The following is a 15,394-nucleotide window of genomic DNA, read 5'->3' as shown; positions in this document are numbered from 1 at the left end:
TCCTTAGACCACTGCCCCAGGGAATCCCTGTAGTACTGCACCGAATGTTCCTTCAGGTCTCTACACCTGCTGGCACTAACACAGGGGGCAGAGATCATCGGCAATGGGGTCCAAGCTAACCAGCACACAATCTGGAATTGGTTGGTAAAGGGGCAGAGATAATTGGATAATTGGAAAGTGTGTGTAGGGCAGCCTATTAATATTAAAATTGGAAGAGACAGCAAATAAAAAATGTATTTAAAATACAATACAGAAATCCATTTCTTTATTAAATATTTAAGTGGAGCTAGCATTGTTAATATTTTTCATGTTAAGTACACTTAGACACGCCAAGTAATGTGAAAGTATAACACTTCCAGGTATTTATCATTGTTAAAAGAAATCACAGTACTCTTCCTGACAATGCCTTTTTTTTTTTTTGCCTCCAGGAGAATGGCTCTATTTTTGCAGAGTCCATCATCCAAGATCACCATCTACTACTTGGACTGAGACGCTGACCCAGAGACGGCACAATCATGTAAATCCTGCTAGATGTGCAGTTCATAGCTATGTTCACAAATGTTTGACACAGTACGGCCCCTGTTGTAACCTCTTAACTTGTGACTTGCTACAAAGTTACAACATCAAAATCTGATCACTGTCGGGGATTTATACTAACTTTAAGGCCTCATTCATAGGAATGCATTTGTGTGCAGAGGGCCGTGGTTACCCAGCTGGAAGGCACAGGTGGTCTGTGCACCCAATCTGTCCAAACCCATGACAGGTGGATGACTGTGTGGATCATCAAGGATCTTAAGGCACATACCTAAGGTCCGGTTCACACTGAGGCAGCGTGACTTACAGCGCAACTGCCTCAGGCGACCTGGACGCGACCGCTGCGGTGACTTGCAAAACGACTTCTGTATAGAAGTCAATGCAAGTCGCCTCCAAAGTCGTACAGGAACCTTTTTCTAAGTCGGAGTGACACAAGTTGCTCCTACTTAGAAAAAGGTTCCTGTACGACTTTGGAGGCGACTTGCATTGACTTCTATACAGAAGTCGTTTTGCAAGTCACCGCAGCGGTCGCGTCCAGGTCGCCTGAGGCAGTTGCGCTGTAAGTCGTGCTGCCTCAGTGTGAACCGGACCTTAGGTATGTGCCTTAAGATCAGAACGGTTAGAACGGTTCCATTGTACAGAACGGGACGCTACTTGTCAGGCGGCTAAGTCGTCTGACAAGTCGTCCCAGTTTGAACCGACCCTAAATGTTCATCTGTGTGGTACCAATGCATGGCTCAGAATGCAGACAGACAAGAGCCTGAGAGATCCACTTTAAAACACACTGGTAAGATTTTTTTTTTTAAAAGGACTGTCACTTTTACATGTAGATGTAACACATTATATACATTTAAAGCTGAATTTTAAAATTTGATTAAAATTAAAATTATATATACCATGTTCTGCACCCCATTTCCTATGTTTTCATGCATAGGACATAAAAACAAGGCTAAGGGATTCCACCTATGCATGAAGACATAAGAACTGGGATGCAGAAAAGTGGCAGCAGGTCCTCTGGACTGATGATGAAAATGTGGAATATTTGGCTGTTGCAGGAGGCAGTTTGTTGTTAAAGGGCCAGAGAGCGGTACAATAATGAGTGTCTGCAGGCAACTGTGAAGCATGGAGGAGGTTCCTTAGGGCTGCATTTCTGCAAATGGAGTTGGAGATTTGGTCGGGATCAATGCTGTCCTCAATGCTGAGAAATACAGGCAGATACCAATCTATCATGCCATACCATTAGGGAGGAGTGTGACTGGCAGATCTTTATTCTGCAGCAGGAAAATGACCCCAAACATACAGCCAATGTCATCAAGAATTATCCTCATCATAAAAAACAAGGAGTCCTGGAAGTGAGGGTTTGGCCCACACAGAGCCCTGATCTCACCATCATGGAGTCTGTCTGGGATTACATGAAAAGAGAAGCATTTGAGGCAGCCTACATCCACAGGAGATCTGAGGTGAGTTCTCCAAAATGTCTGGAACAACCTACCTACTGTTGAGTGCCTTTGAAAACTGTGTGCAAGTGTACCTAGAGCAGTGATGGCGAACCTTGGCACCCCAGATGTTTTGGAACCGGTGTAGTGGGTAGCTCTTTCGCCTAGAAGTAAAAAGGGGTTGCTGGTTGGAATCCCAACCATGACACAACCTGCTTGGAGTTTGCATGTTCTCCCTGTTCCTGCGTGGGTTTCCTCCCGGTACTCCGGTTTCCCACACGCCAAAGACATGTTGGTAGGTTAAAGCGATAGTAAACCCATAGATTTAATCGTTTCAAAACACAGTTACATTCCCATGCCAGGATGGCAGGAATGCTAACTGCACATTGGCTGTGCTCTCAACCAAACTGCTAAAGCATCCAATGGCTGGTGCCATAACAGATCACATGTGCGGCACCATGGCCGTTGAAGATTAAACAAAGCAGCTTCCTTGGCTGAAAATGATGGGGGGGGGGGGGTTTACCTCCACTTTAATTGGATTCTGTCTAAATTGTCCCTAGTATGTGTATGAATGTGAGTTAGGGACATTAGATTGTAAGCTCCTTGAGGGCAGGGACTCATGTACAATGTATATGTAAAGTGCTGTGTAAAATTTACAGCGCTATATGAGTACCTGAAATAAATAAAAATAAAACTACTTTTCCCATGAAGCTCATGTACTCTGCAGTGTAGTGGAGCATCATGGGAAATGTAGTTCCAAAACATCTGGGGTGCCAAGGTTCGCAATTACTGACCTAAAGGAACTGATGCTGGTTTGAAGGCAAAGGAAAGAGACAAGAAAGGGCGGGCACAGCAAATATTGACTTGCATTTCTCTTCTATTCACTTTCCATTTTGTTAATTGATAAAAAAACTATTAATGCTTCCATTTCTGAATGCGTTCTTTATTAACAGCATTTTTTCACACATGCCTAAAACTTTTGCACAGTAATATATATATTAGTGATGCACCGATACCATTTTTTTTACGAGTACTGATACTTTTTTTTAGTACTCGACGATACCAACTACCGATACCTACCGCAACTGTTTTGTTTTCACTTCAGCTGTCAGCAATGGTACAAAGCATTGAAAAGTTATATACAAAAAAAAAAAAATCGTTTTTGTTAATTTTGCGCGTTTTCAATGTAAAATGTGTAAATATATGTTAATATATACGTGTAAAAATATTCACTAACAAAAAAAAAAGTTTTAATTGTTCATTGTTTATAAAAAAAAAAAAAAGAAACAGGAAAATAATTAAATGGAGGAGAATAGGGAATTAATTAAAGCGGTGTTTCAGCCCTAAAAAAAAAAAAGACTTACCTTTCCAGGGCGCCCGCGATGTCGGCCGCCAAGGCTGACATGTCCCTCGGCTCTCGGGTCCCAGCGCTGCCATCCTCTCTAAGCCCCTGTACACACGGTCGGAGATTGACAACCAAATCCATCGGATTTTGTCCGTCGGACCTTGTCCGAAACTGTTGCATACACACGGTCGGACTAAGTATTCGAAAAATCTGATCTTTCAGAACGTGATGACGTAATTTAGTTACGATGGGACTACATTCAGGCTAGTAGCCAATAGCTTTGATGTAGGAATTTGATCTGAGCATGCGTGGCACTTGGTCTGATCAAAATTCTCTACACATGATCGGAGTATGTCCGATCGAACCAGTTGGTCGGGAAATATTTCCAACATGTTGGAAAATTGGGTCCGTCCGATATTCCGATGGAATCAGTCCGATGCATACCACACACAGTCGGATTATCCGACAAAACGGTCCGATAGGACACATTCCGATGGATTCTCTGACCGTGTGTACAAGGGCTAAGGGAAATAGGCAGTGGAGCCTTGCGGCTTCACTGCCCGTTTCCTACTGCGCATGCGCGAGTCGCGCTGCGCTTTGTGAATGGGACGCGCTGTGTTAGGGAACACACAGTTCCCAGAACACAGCACGCCCCATTACCCAGAAGACAACGCGGAGGAGGGGAGAAGACGAAGATCACTGAGGAGCAGGAAGAAGGCAGATTAGGAAGACTGCCTAGCAACAGAAATTTCTGGCCAGGTAAAAAAAATATTTTTTCAAATTTTTTTTACATTTCCTTTTAAGAATATTAATGCTTTTTTTTTTTAGGGTGGCCCTCCACTTAAAGGCTGATTTGAGTAAATCAAGGGTTATTAAGGGAATTAAACAGAGGAAGATTTGTTCATCCCTTTGATCTGCAGATGAAGAAACACTAAAATAAAAAGAAACAATGTTACTTTTTGTATCTTTCTGTTTCAGCTGCTGAGGAATGTTGTTAAATATTGCCAGCTGCTTTTTTTTTTTTTTGACAGCTCCAATTGACTTCTTTAACACTTCAGCTGTCAACAGAGGAGACCCACTGACAGCACAAAGAACCGAGCCTGAAAGTATTGGTTTTAGTTATGGGTGCATTTGCACGAGTACCTTGTGCAAATACTCAGTATTGGCACCGATACTAGTAGCGGTGCAACCCTAATATATATATATTAGGGCTGCGGAAATTAATTTATTCCTTGATTAAGCTTTAATTCTTTTGATCGGTACTCGCCTCTCTGCCAGATTCAGGTTTTCAGGGAGTTCCGTCTTAGATCCGGTGACATCACGGACATCGACATCACTGGACTCCCCCCCCCCCCCTTCCCCAAGTGCCTCCATCTGCTAACAAAGGGAAGGGGGAAGGAGTCCGGTGATGTCACCGGACTGCCTGGACAGTGATGGTAAAATATGGATGCGGTTAACTGGGATCATTCAGTGAGCTAAGTGTAGGCAAATTTGATAACCTCCTTTTTTAACATTGTTGTCCTTAGAGGCTGATAAGCTGTGATATTTTTGCCGCGTGGATCAGGACTGGTGGAATAACTTGTGGATCTGGCTGTTTATCTTCTCTCTGGACTGCTATTTCATCTCTCTAATTGCCTTCAGATTTATTATTTGTTCTGTTGTTATTATTTATTGTGGAAACTAACTAGTGTCGGGTGATTGTATATAGTGTATACCACATTTACCACTGACTAATGCAGAGTTGCAATGCAAGGAGATCAGCTAAAAGTAGTTGGATCTGTATGTGCGTTACAATTAATCGAAATTTGTCGATTAATAAAACAAAATAAAAAAAATAGATTAATCGAACATGAAAATTTAAAAATTTTAATCAGTAACAGCCCTAATAAATATATATATATATATATATACATACACATATACATATACATATATATATATATATATATATATATATATATATATATATATATAAATTTGCAATCTAAAATCTGCAGCCTTGCAGTGGGTTGCGTTGCATAATTCGATGACGAATCAGGTTTTTGCACCTGCGTGTAATATGTAAATAAATTCACAAGATTATCTTATTTTTAGAATCATCAAGCAGAAAACTGCATTGTTCCTAATGATGCAGTCATCCTGGTGCTCCGCAGATAATAAATGGCTGCCGGCAGTCTAAGCGAGCCCAGGAAATGACAAGATGTTATTTCTTAAAGGGAAAAGGAACTTGCTAATCTCCAGCAGAGAAAAAAAAAAACCCCAGAAGAAGAATGGGTCGGTGGAGCGTGCATCCCGCCACACTCAGGCTGCAGTTTTGCCTCGCAGCTCCTGCGCTGTTTCGGATAATTCTGAAGTCAGCAGGATCCGGCTTCCTCTCCTCCTTCTCCTCGCCGCTTTGATATATCACTTTCAGAGGGCTTGGCTGCCCTGAGGCCTCCTGTGCTATACTCTTACCCCCAAGTCTCGGAGAGGACATGAAAGGATCATGGTTGTGTTCCTATTTCACGGATCTCTTTCATTGACTGAGATCAGAAGCCTTTTCTTATCGGAGGTAAATTGGGGCAACTTGCGTCTGGAACTCTGGGCTATTCTGCCTGGATTCCAGATACTCGTCAATGATTCACAAAGACGAGCCGCCGTGTATTTTTAGTGAGTTCTCAGATCGCCTTAATACTGCAACTTTTACCTGAAAGTCACTTTCTTATTCTGACTTGTTTGCTGCACGAGATATCCCTGCTAATGCTTTACAGATAAGTTTGCAGAAACTAGCATAGCCAGCGGCGGGGGCGCAGGGTAGGCAGAAGAGGCAACGGCCTAGGACGCTTTAGCATATGGAGGGGGGGGGGGGGAGGCCCCTCTTCCCTTTGGGTGCTAAAGAACCTTATCCCGCCACTGGGCACAGAAATTAGCATCTGTGCTAAATGACTGCTGAAATAAAGGTCAACTGCAAGATAGGGTTTGTTTCTAAAAGTCTGAAACTGTCTTTTTAAAGTGGTTGTAAACCCTTACAATACACTTTGACCTACAGGTAAGCCTAGATTAAGGCTTACCTGTAGGTCCAAGAAATATCTCCTAAACCTATACGGTTTAGGAGATATTTTCCCGAAGACAGGCACTGACGCACTGTGCGCGGCATCATCAACAACGAAGATGCCACGTGTGTCGGCTCCCGTGAGTATGCACGGGAGCGACGTCATCGCGGCTTCACTGAATGACAGTGGCGGAGCTGCGAGACCCACCAAGAAGATGGATGCGCTGGACTACAGGGGACAGCGGTGACTTCGCTGGCTCCTGTGTCAGGTAAGTGACACATAATGGGCTACTATGTGATGCATAGTAGTCCATTATGCTTTGCCTTTCCTCTTTAAGGGTTGCACCGTATCGGTACCGATACCGAGTATTTGCACAAGTATTGGTACTCGTGCAAATGTACCGATACCTGAAATCGATACTTTCAGGCTCGGTTCTTTGAGCTGTCAGTGGGTCTCCCCTGAGTCTGGTAATTGGAGTTTGTAAAAAAAAAAAAAAAAAAAAAAAAAAGCAGCCGGCAATATTTATTACCAACATTGCTCAGCCATGAAACACTAGAACATTGTTTATTTTTGTATCTTTCTATTTCTTCATCTGCAGATCAAAGGGATGAACAAATGTACCTCTGTTTAACCCCTTAATAACCCTTAATTTACTGTAATCAGCCTTAATTAACTCCCTATTCTCCTCCATTTAATTATTATTTTCCTGCTTTTTTTTATTTATTATTATATTATATTTATCTATTTTAAAAACGATAAACAATTAAAACTTTTTTTTTTTTTTGCTTTCTTAGTGAATATTTTTACACATATATATTAACATGTATTTACACATTTCACATTGAAAAGGCACTAAATAAAAATCTATTTATTTCATTTGCATATAACTTTTCAATACTTTGTACCATTGCCGACAGCTGAAGTTAAAACAAAACAGTTGCGGTAGGTATCGGTAATTGGTATTGGCGAGTACTTAAAAAAAAAAAAAAAAAGTATCGGTACTTGTATTCATTGTAAAAAAAAAATGGTATCGGTGCATCCCTCGCCTTGTTTCATTATTTGTCTGTATTAACCACTTGAGCTCCAGGACTTCTCTGCCATTTTTTCACATGTAACAATCAGTATTTTATTCTAGAAAATTACTTAGAACCCCCAAACATTATATATATTTGTTTTTAAAGCAGAGGCCCTAGAGAATAAAACGGTGGGTCTTGTCATTTTTTTGTCACACCGTATTTGTGCAGCCATTTTTCAAACACAATTTTTGGGTGAAAAAATACACTTGTAATGCAAAAAAAAAAAAAAACACAATACATAACCCAATTTTTTGCAATATAAAAGATGATGTTACGCCGAGTAGATAACAAACATGTCACGCTTTAAAATTGCGCATGCCTGTGCAACGGTAACAAACGTTGTCAATTTTATTATCTATATAGGTGATGATTTTAAACCCTTTACCAGTTTAGATTTACACAGGAGGTCTGGTGCTAGAATTACTGCCCATGGTCTGACGTTCGCAGTGACACCTCCTATGTGGAATGATCGCTGTTTGAGCGCATGTAGGACCGACGTGCGTGTTCGCCTTTGCTCGTGAATTATTATTAATTTTTTTGGTCACTTTTATTTCTGTCACAAGAAATGTAAACATCCTTGTGATAGCAAAAGGCAGTTACGGGTACTCTTTATGGAGAGCTCTGAGGTCTATAAGGCCCCAAATCCCTCATCTGCCCTTAAAAGCATTCAAAACGCCAAGATCTGTGTTTGAATGCTTTTGATTTTTTTTAAATGGCGATGTTGATATCCAGGTAAACTAGAAGTGATATGAATTTTGGAAAAAGAAAAAAGGGGATTCGGACTAATATAGTCCGAATTCCCACATTTTCTTTTTATTTTTCCAAATTTATACACAATTAGATGAGTGTCACAATAATGTATGTAAACTGGAAGGGATGTCAGGTCATGGATTCCAGGATACCAAAGCAGAGAGCCGATCCTGGCTTTTGTCCGGCTGCCACAGAAGGTGGCGGGGGGTGCTGATCCTGGCTTCTGTCCGGCTGCCACAGAAGGTGGCGGGGGTGGGCTGATCCTGGCTTTTGTGTGGCTGCCACGGAAGGTGGCGGGGGGGATCCTGGCTTTTGTCCGGCTGCCACGGAAGGTGGCGGGGGGTCGCGGTGGGGTAGGGAGGGGGAACACGTTCCCTCCCGCTGCTTGTAAAAGCAATTCTGCAGCTAGTTAGTCACTAGGATTGCTTTTATAAGACACAGTCAACCCCACCGCCTTCTAAAAAATGGTACGGGGGGGGGGAGACATGTTGCCTCCCGCTGCTTGTAAAAGCAATTCTGCAGCTATTTAGACACTAGGATTGCTTTTATAAGACACAGTCAACCCTGCCCCCTCCCCACCCCCTTCTAAAAAATGTTACTGGGATGATGTCTGCAGCTGCAGGCATCATCCTGGTACAACCACTTGAAGTCTAGCGGCATACAGGTACGTCACTGGTAAGTGGAAAGTGGTTCAAGACCAAATTTCGAGAAACTTAAAAATAATCTGTTGCATTTGGACTGCATCTGCACTGCAAGGATATATTTGTTTAGGTCTAGGGGACATAGAAATGAAGATCTCTTTACCCGATCATCAATGCTGCTAGGATGGTCCCTGCAGCATCCTCTTCCCCATGCTCCAGCAGTCTAAGGCCCTGACGTCATCAAGACCAATGATATAGAAGTGATGAGTCCAGGGAAAGGTCCACTGCCAGAGGGGTGAACTTTGTGAACTCAAAGGGGCTAATAAAATGCAGATCTACAATAAATTCAACTATTGTACTGTTAGTGTGCCAGTATGCTCAGCGGCTGTTGTGGTTTCATATTTAGGGCATTGATGAAGGGAGAATGTTTTTTGACCCCTCGAGATGAGCTTTTATGGAATTAAATTATGAACAATTAAAAAGTTTTTGGACTCTGTCTTTGGTTTTGGTACTCATTTCTATTAGGGTTGCACCACTTTTTTAAGACCGAGTACAAGCACTGATACTTTTTTTAGAAGTATTCGCCGATACTGACTACTCTTTTTTAATGTGATCTGACAGTGGCACCAATATGCAGCACTGACGAAGCGTGGACTGTCACTCGTTTTTTATTTTAAATTTAAAAAAAAAAAAAAATTTTTTTACAAATTATTTACTTTTTGTTATTATTTTACAATGCTTTTTTTTTTATTATTTGTACAATTTAACCTTTTAAATATTTATTATTCTTTATTTATTGTTGATTTTTTTTTATCAGCCCTGTTGAGGGGCTTTGATGAGTTATCAGGGGTCTTAACAGACATCTACCTTTTGAGACAGGAAAAGGGATTGAGGACACAGATTCCCCAGTCCCGTTCTCTGCAGCCTCACCTGCACTGGAGATGAATGGACAGGAGACATCATTTACGATGCTTAGATATGAATGGACAGAGTCAGTGATGACTGCGGAGGGGGAGAGGAGCGAAGCGTGCAGAGGCGAAGAGGAGCGGAGTCCGCGGAGAGGAGCGGAGCGCGCGGAGAGGTGGAGAGGAGCGGAGCGCGCGGAGAGGAGCGGAGCGCGCGGAGAGGTGGAGAGGAGCGGAGCGCGCGGAGAGGTGGAGAGGAGCGGAGCGCGCGGAGAGGTGGAGAGGAGCGGAGCGCGCGGAGAGGTGGAGAGGAGCGGAGCGCGCAGAGAGGTGGAGAGGAGCGGAGCGCGCAGAGAGGTGGGGAGGAGCGGAGCGCGCAGAGAGGTGGGGAGGAGCGGATCGCGCAGAGAGGTGGGGAGGAGCGGAGCGCGCGGAGAGGTGGAGAAGAGCGGAGCGCGCGGAGAGGTGGAGAAGAGCGGAGCGCGCGGAGGTGGAGAAGAGCGGAGCACGCGGAGGTGGAGAAGAGCAGAGCACGCGGAGGTGGAGAAGAGCAGAGCATGGGACGGGAGAGAAGAGCGGAGCACGTGGAGGGGGAGAAGAGCGGAGCACGTGGAGGGGGAGAGGAGGGGGAGAGGAGGGGGAGAGGAGCGGAGCACGTGGAGGGGGAGAGGAGCGGAGCACGTGGAGGGGGAGAGGAGCGGAGCACGTGGAGGGGGAGAGGAGCGGAGCACGTGGAGGGGGAGAGGAGCGGAGCACGTGGAGGGGGAGAGGAGAGGAACACGTGGAGGGGGAGAGGAGAGGAACACGTGGAGGGGGAGAGGAGAGGAACACGTGGAGGGGGAGAGGAGCGGAGTGTGCAGAGGGGTAGAGGAGCGGAGCGAGCGGAGAGGTGGAGAGGAGCGGAGCGCGTGGAGGGGGAGAGGAGCGGAGCATGGGGCAGGAGAGAAGAGTGGAGCATGGGGAGGGGGAGAGGAGCGGAGCATGGGGCGGGAGAGAAGAGCGGAGCGCATGGAGGGGGACAGGAGCGGAGCGCATGGAGGGGGACAGGAGCGGAGCGCATGGAGGGGGACAGGAGCGGAGCGCATGGAGGGGGACAGGAGCGGAGCGCATGGAGGGGGACAGGAGCGGAGCGCATGGAGGGGGACAGGAGCGGAGCGCATGGAGGGGGACAGGAGCGGAGCGCATGGAGGGGGACAGGAGCGGAGCGCATGGAGGGGGACAGGAGCGGAGGGCGTGGAGGGCTCGCGGAGGGGGACAGGAGCGGAGCACAAAGAATGTCTCATTAAGACACTGAGAACTTACTGTTTTCCAGACGTTTATATAAAGCTGAAACTTCAAATGGGATTTAAAGTGGAACTTCCACTCCATATTGATCGTTAACACCCCCCCACCCTCCCTTTGCCCACAGCCTTTTGGGACAGGTTACAGGTCCTATAAGGCTGCGGGACCATTCACAAGGCGCAGCGTTGCTTGCGTTTCGGGGGACATACCCCTTTTCTCACAAAGAAGGAAGGGGGCACATGCCTCGAAACATGTCAACATAATAACCTGAATATGTTTGGGTCGCCCCATGGCTAGATGTGATCTCCAATATGTTTGCTTTTATTCATGTTTTGTGAGCATATTTTTGGCTTATGCTTGTTACTAAAAGTGGTTTTGGTAATGCACTGGGGTCTAGGCACTTGCGCCCTCCTGTATGTTTTTACAGACTGACCGCATCAAGGTTCATATCAGGGGCTCAGGAAAGCACAAACAAATGAAATGAGTCTATTGTGACTTTACCTTGTGAGCTCGGGCAATTCTCCTCGTCACTATTGTCCTTGCAGTTATTCTCCCCGTCACAGACGAAGCTCTTGTCTATACACAGCTTGTTCTTACAGTGGAAGCGAGACGTAGAGCAGAGCAGCGGGTGAGCGGCTAGGAGAGAGGAACAGAACAGTATATGTAAGATGCTGAGTATATCACTTCTCAATTCACATCCAAAATTACAATAAACTCTTCATAATTCTCAACGACCATCTCCGAGCGTCTTCTGCGGTCCTCATTAATCACTGTATTCCATTGCATGTACACCCCCCTCCCCCCACCGGGGGACTACCCAGCTTAGATCTAATGCTACTACTCATGGTTTCTTCTTTGTAAGTGATCTCCTTAGCCAGATAATCAACATGTGTTATTCTTTTTTTTATGTTCGTGTTTCTTTTTTGTTCCAAATACTAATATATTTGTTTATATGATTTATTTATTTTTGTTTATCCCTATCTTGTACCACTGAATGTAGGATTTCTCCTACTAAGCATACATATATTGTATGTCATGTTTTTTTTTCTGAATCTATTCAATAAAAATACTCTTCTCCCCCGTCCCGTGCTCCGCTCTTCTCCCCCGCCCCTCGCTCCGCTCCTCTCTCCCGCCTCATGCTCTGCTCTTCTCCCCATCCCCGTGCTCCGCTCTTCTCCCCCTCCACTTGCTCCGCTCCTCTCCCCCTCCCCGTGCTCCGCTCCTCTCCCTGTGCTCCACTCCTCTCCCCCTCCCCGTGCCCCGCTCCTCTCCCCCTCCGCATGCTCCGCTCCTCTCCCCCTCCGCGTGCTCCGCTCCTCTCCCCCTCCGCGTGCTCCGCTCCTCTCCCCCTCCGCGTGCTCCGCTCCTCTCCCCCTCCGCGTGCTCCGCTCCTCTCCCCCTCCGCGTGCTCCGCTCTTCTCCCCCGCCCCGTGCTCCGCTCTTCTACCCCGCCCCTCGCTCCGCTCCCCTCTCCCCATCCCCGTGCTCCGCTCTTCTCCCCCTCCACGTGCTCCACTCCTCTCTCCCGCCCTGTGCTCCACTCCTCTCCCCCTCCCCGTGCTCCGCTCCTCTCCCTGTGCTCCGCTTCGCTCCTCTCCCTGTGCTCCGCTTCTCTCCCCCTCCCCGTGCTACACTCCTATCCCCCTCCACGTGCTCCGCTCCTCTCCCCCTCCACGTGCTCCGCTCCTCTCCCCCTCCACGTGCTCCGCTCCTCTCCCCCTCCACGTGCTCCGCTCCTCTCCCCCTCCACGTGCTCCGCTCCTCTCCCCCTCCACGTGCTCCGCTCCTCTCCCCCTCCACGTGCTCCGCTCCTCTCCCCCTCCCCGTGCTCCGCTCCTCTCCCCCTCCCCGTGCTCCGCTCCTCTCCCCCTCCCCGTGCTCCGCTCCTCTCCCCCTCCCCGTGCTCCGCTCCTCTCCCCCTCCCCGTGCTCCATTCTTCTCCCCATCCATGTGCTCCCCTCTTCTCCCCCTCCACTTGCTCCCCTCTTCTCCCCCTCCACTTGCTCCGTTCCTCTCCTCCTCTGCTCCAATAAAAATACAATTTAAAAAAAAACTGTTCATAATTCTGACATTGATCCATTGGCAAGGACTTAGAAAAAGGCAAGCATGTGGGTCTGTGTGCCTGGCACGCGCAGTCTGCCCACTCTGGTTCAGGCGTTGGCACAGAACAGTGGCAATCTGTTCCCGATATGTTTTAAAGTGTTTTAAAGTGGATTCAGTAACATAGGATGTTTCTAAGCAACACTAGATGGTCAGTACCCATTTGAATATGAATATTTCAAATCTGGATGGTATGATATTTTTGTGAACTATTTTCCTTTTGCCATCACATCTTTTTACTCATGACTGTCTTTTTAATTATAGACATGTTTTTGTCGTACTGGTCTGAATCATAAACCCCTGAAGAAGAGTAACACTGGAAACGCGTCGGGTACTCCCTGTATGTGTGTTCCATATGCAATGGAGTCAATGCCTATGTACTGTATTGCATATTCACTGTGTTACACATCCTGTACTTCTCTTTTGCATTTTCTATTTGCATTGTAGAATTGTACATATCTACATCTTTTTCTAATAAAACTTTATACTCATGATTACCACAGAGTAGCCTTTTCCCTTCAAAGTCCAATAAGAGGAAACAATTTCCCCATGCATAGACTATTGGGGATGTGGGTTAAATGGGTAGTAAAGCTTTTTTATTTTCTAAATAGGGTCCTTTAAGCTAGTGCATGGTTGGTTCACTTACCTTTTCCTTCGATTTACCTTCTAAATGTTTTTTTTCTTTGTCTGGATTTCTCACTTCCTGTTTCTCCTCAGTAAACTTCACACCATCATCTGAGCGGTGTTTAGTCAGCCAGAACAGCTTACTGAGGAGGAACAGGAAGTGAGAAATTCAGACAAAGAAAACAAAGACTAGCACTAGCTTAAAGGAACCTATTTATAAAATAAAAAATGAACCTTTACAACCCCGTTAATCTTACGCTCTGGACCAACCTAGCACCACCCCTCCATTATTAATACTCAAAGGCTTGGTACTGGCACCAGTATCGGTGCATACCAATGTAAGTCCTTTATATATTTTTTTAATCATTTCCTAACCCTCGTTAGAACTGAAGAGGTGGATTAAGCCTGGTACACACGGCCAAATATCGGACAGTATTGGCTGGTTCAACAGACCATGTGTACACCAGCCTGGCCAGCTTCTGTCGAATGGGCATGTTGGGAAACCCACATCTGATCAGCACTGGCAGGCAATGGCTGTGAGTGCTGACCGGTGTGTTCTGGTGGGAGGGCAGTCTCCCTGTCAGAACACACGTCGCGCAGCAGGGAGATCACTGTACTAACATCACACAGTTAGGACAGTTCCTCCTGAGTGCTTTTTTTTTTCGTACAGCCCGCTGGGTTGAAAAAAAAAAAAAAATGATAGTGTTTACTAGACATTACCAAATTTTAGAACACATCCAGTTTAACGTCTACTAGCTACAAAGTCACGATGTCCAAGAGACTCACTGCAGTTCTCCTCGTCGCTGCCGTCCGGACAGTCCTCGAGTCCATTGCACTGGAAGCGTCCGATGATGCAGTGGACTCCACTGGCACATGGGAAGAACGTCGGACCACACTTCGAATTGGCTTTAGCTGCAAAGAAGAAAGGATGTTCAGGAAGATTCTTGAATGTTGGCCAAATGGCCAAAAGAGACCAAAAAAAAAGAAAGTGACCTCGGTCGGCATGCAAGCAGGTGAAGTGAGGTCTGCAAAACCATAAACTAATTCTGAGCACCCCCCCCCAACCACAATGCATATTTCAAAGGATGGTACACACATATGTAACAAGACGGGTGATAAACTCTACTTACAAAGTTTGTGAGGTTGCCACCGTTCCATAAAAGGTATAGAACACTCACTAATGTTTACATTTTACTAGTTCTTGGAGTTTTATAAAAACTGAAGATCTAAAACAGGGGGTCTCAAACTGGCGGCCCTCCAGCTGTTGCGAAACTACAAGTCCCATGAGGCATTGCAAGGCTGACAGTTACAGGCATGACTCACACAGGCAGAGGCATGATGGGACTTGTAGTTTTGCAGCAGCTGGAGGGCCGCCAGTTTGAGACCTGTGAATTCTAAAACAAGAGATCTGCACACCTTCCATGGCATTTATGAAGTCCTCTCTTAGTTCACATTCACACCAGCTTTGGTCTCTGAAGAGGAGGCATTGTATCACCATCTGATCCCCTACTTTAAAGTAATAATAAAAGCATTTTTTTTTTTTTTTTAAATAACAAACATCTCATACTTACCTGCTCTGTGTAATGGTTTTACACAGAGCAGCCCCGATCCTCCTCTCTTTAGGTGCCCCGCAGGCACTCCTGGCCCCTCCCTCCTGCCAAGTTACCCCC

The 15,394-nt window shown here is 45.8% G+C and overlaps 1 protein-coding gene across 4 annotated transcripts in view; it reads right to left on the bottom strand.

Moving 5' to 3' along the window:
- LDLRAD3 (low density lipoprotein receptor class A domain containing 3) overlaps positions 1-15,394 on the bottom strand; it is a 249,087-nt gene that overhangs the window by 103,628 nt on the left and 130,065 nt on the right. For all 4 annotated transcript variants that reach the window (XM_077463040.1, XM_077463022.1, XM_077463030.1 and 1 more), the window contains 2 exons: positions 14,511-14,636; positions 11,502-11,636 (listed from right to left, as the gene is read on the bottom strand). In XM_077463040.1, coding sequence (XP_077319166.1) covers positions 11,502-11,636; positions 14,511-14,636 — 261 coding nt within the window. The remainder of the gene's footprint in view (positions 1-11,501; positions 11,637-14,510; positions 14,637-15,394) is intronic.

Source organism: Lithobates pipiens, unplaced genomic scaffold (assembly GCF_037356315.1).
Source record: "Lithobates pipiens isolate NorthernLeopardFrog02 unplaced genomic scaffold, aLitPip1_a1.2 Scaffold_10, whole genome shotgun sequence".
NCBI classification, from domain to species: domain Eukaryota; kingdom Metazoa; phylum Chordata; class Amphibia; order Anura; family Ranidae; genus Lithobates; species Lithobates pipiens.
The sequence above is the reverse complement of the archived record's forward strand: the minus strand, read 5'-3'. Positions and strand labels throughout refer to the sequence as shown.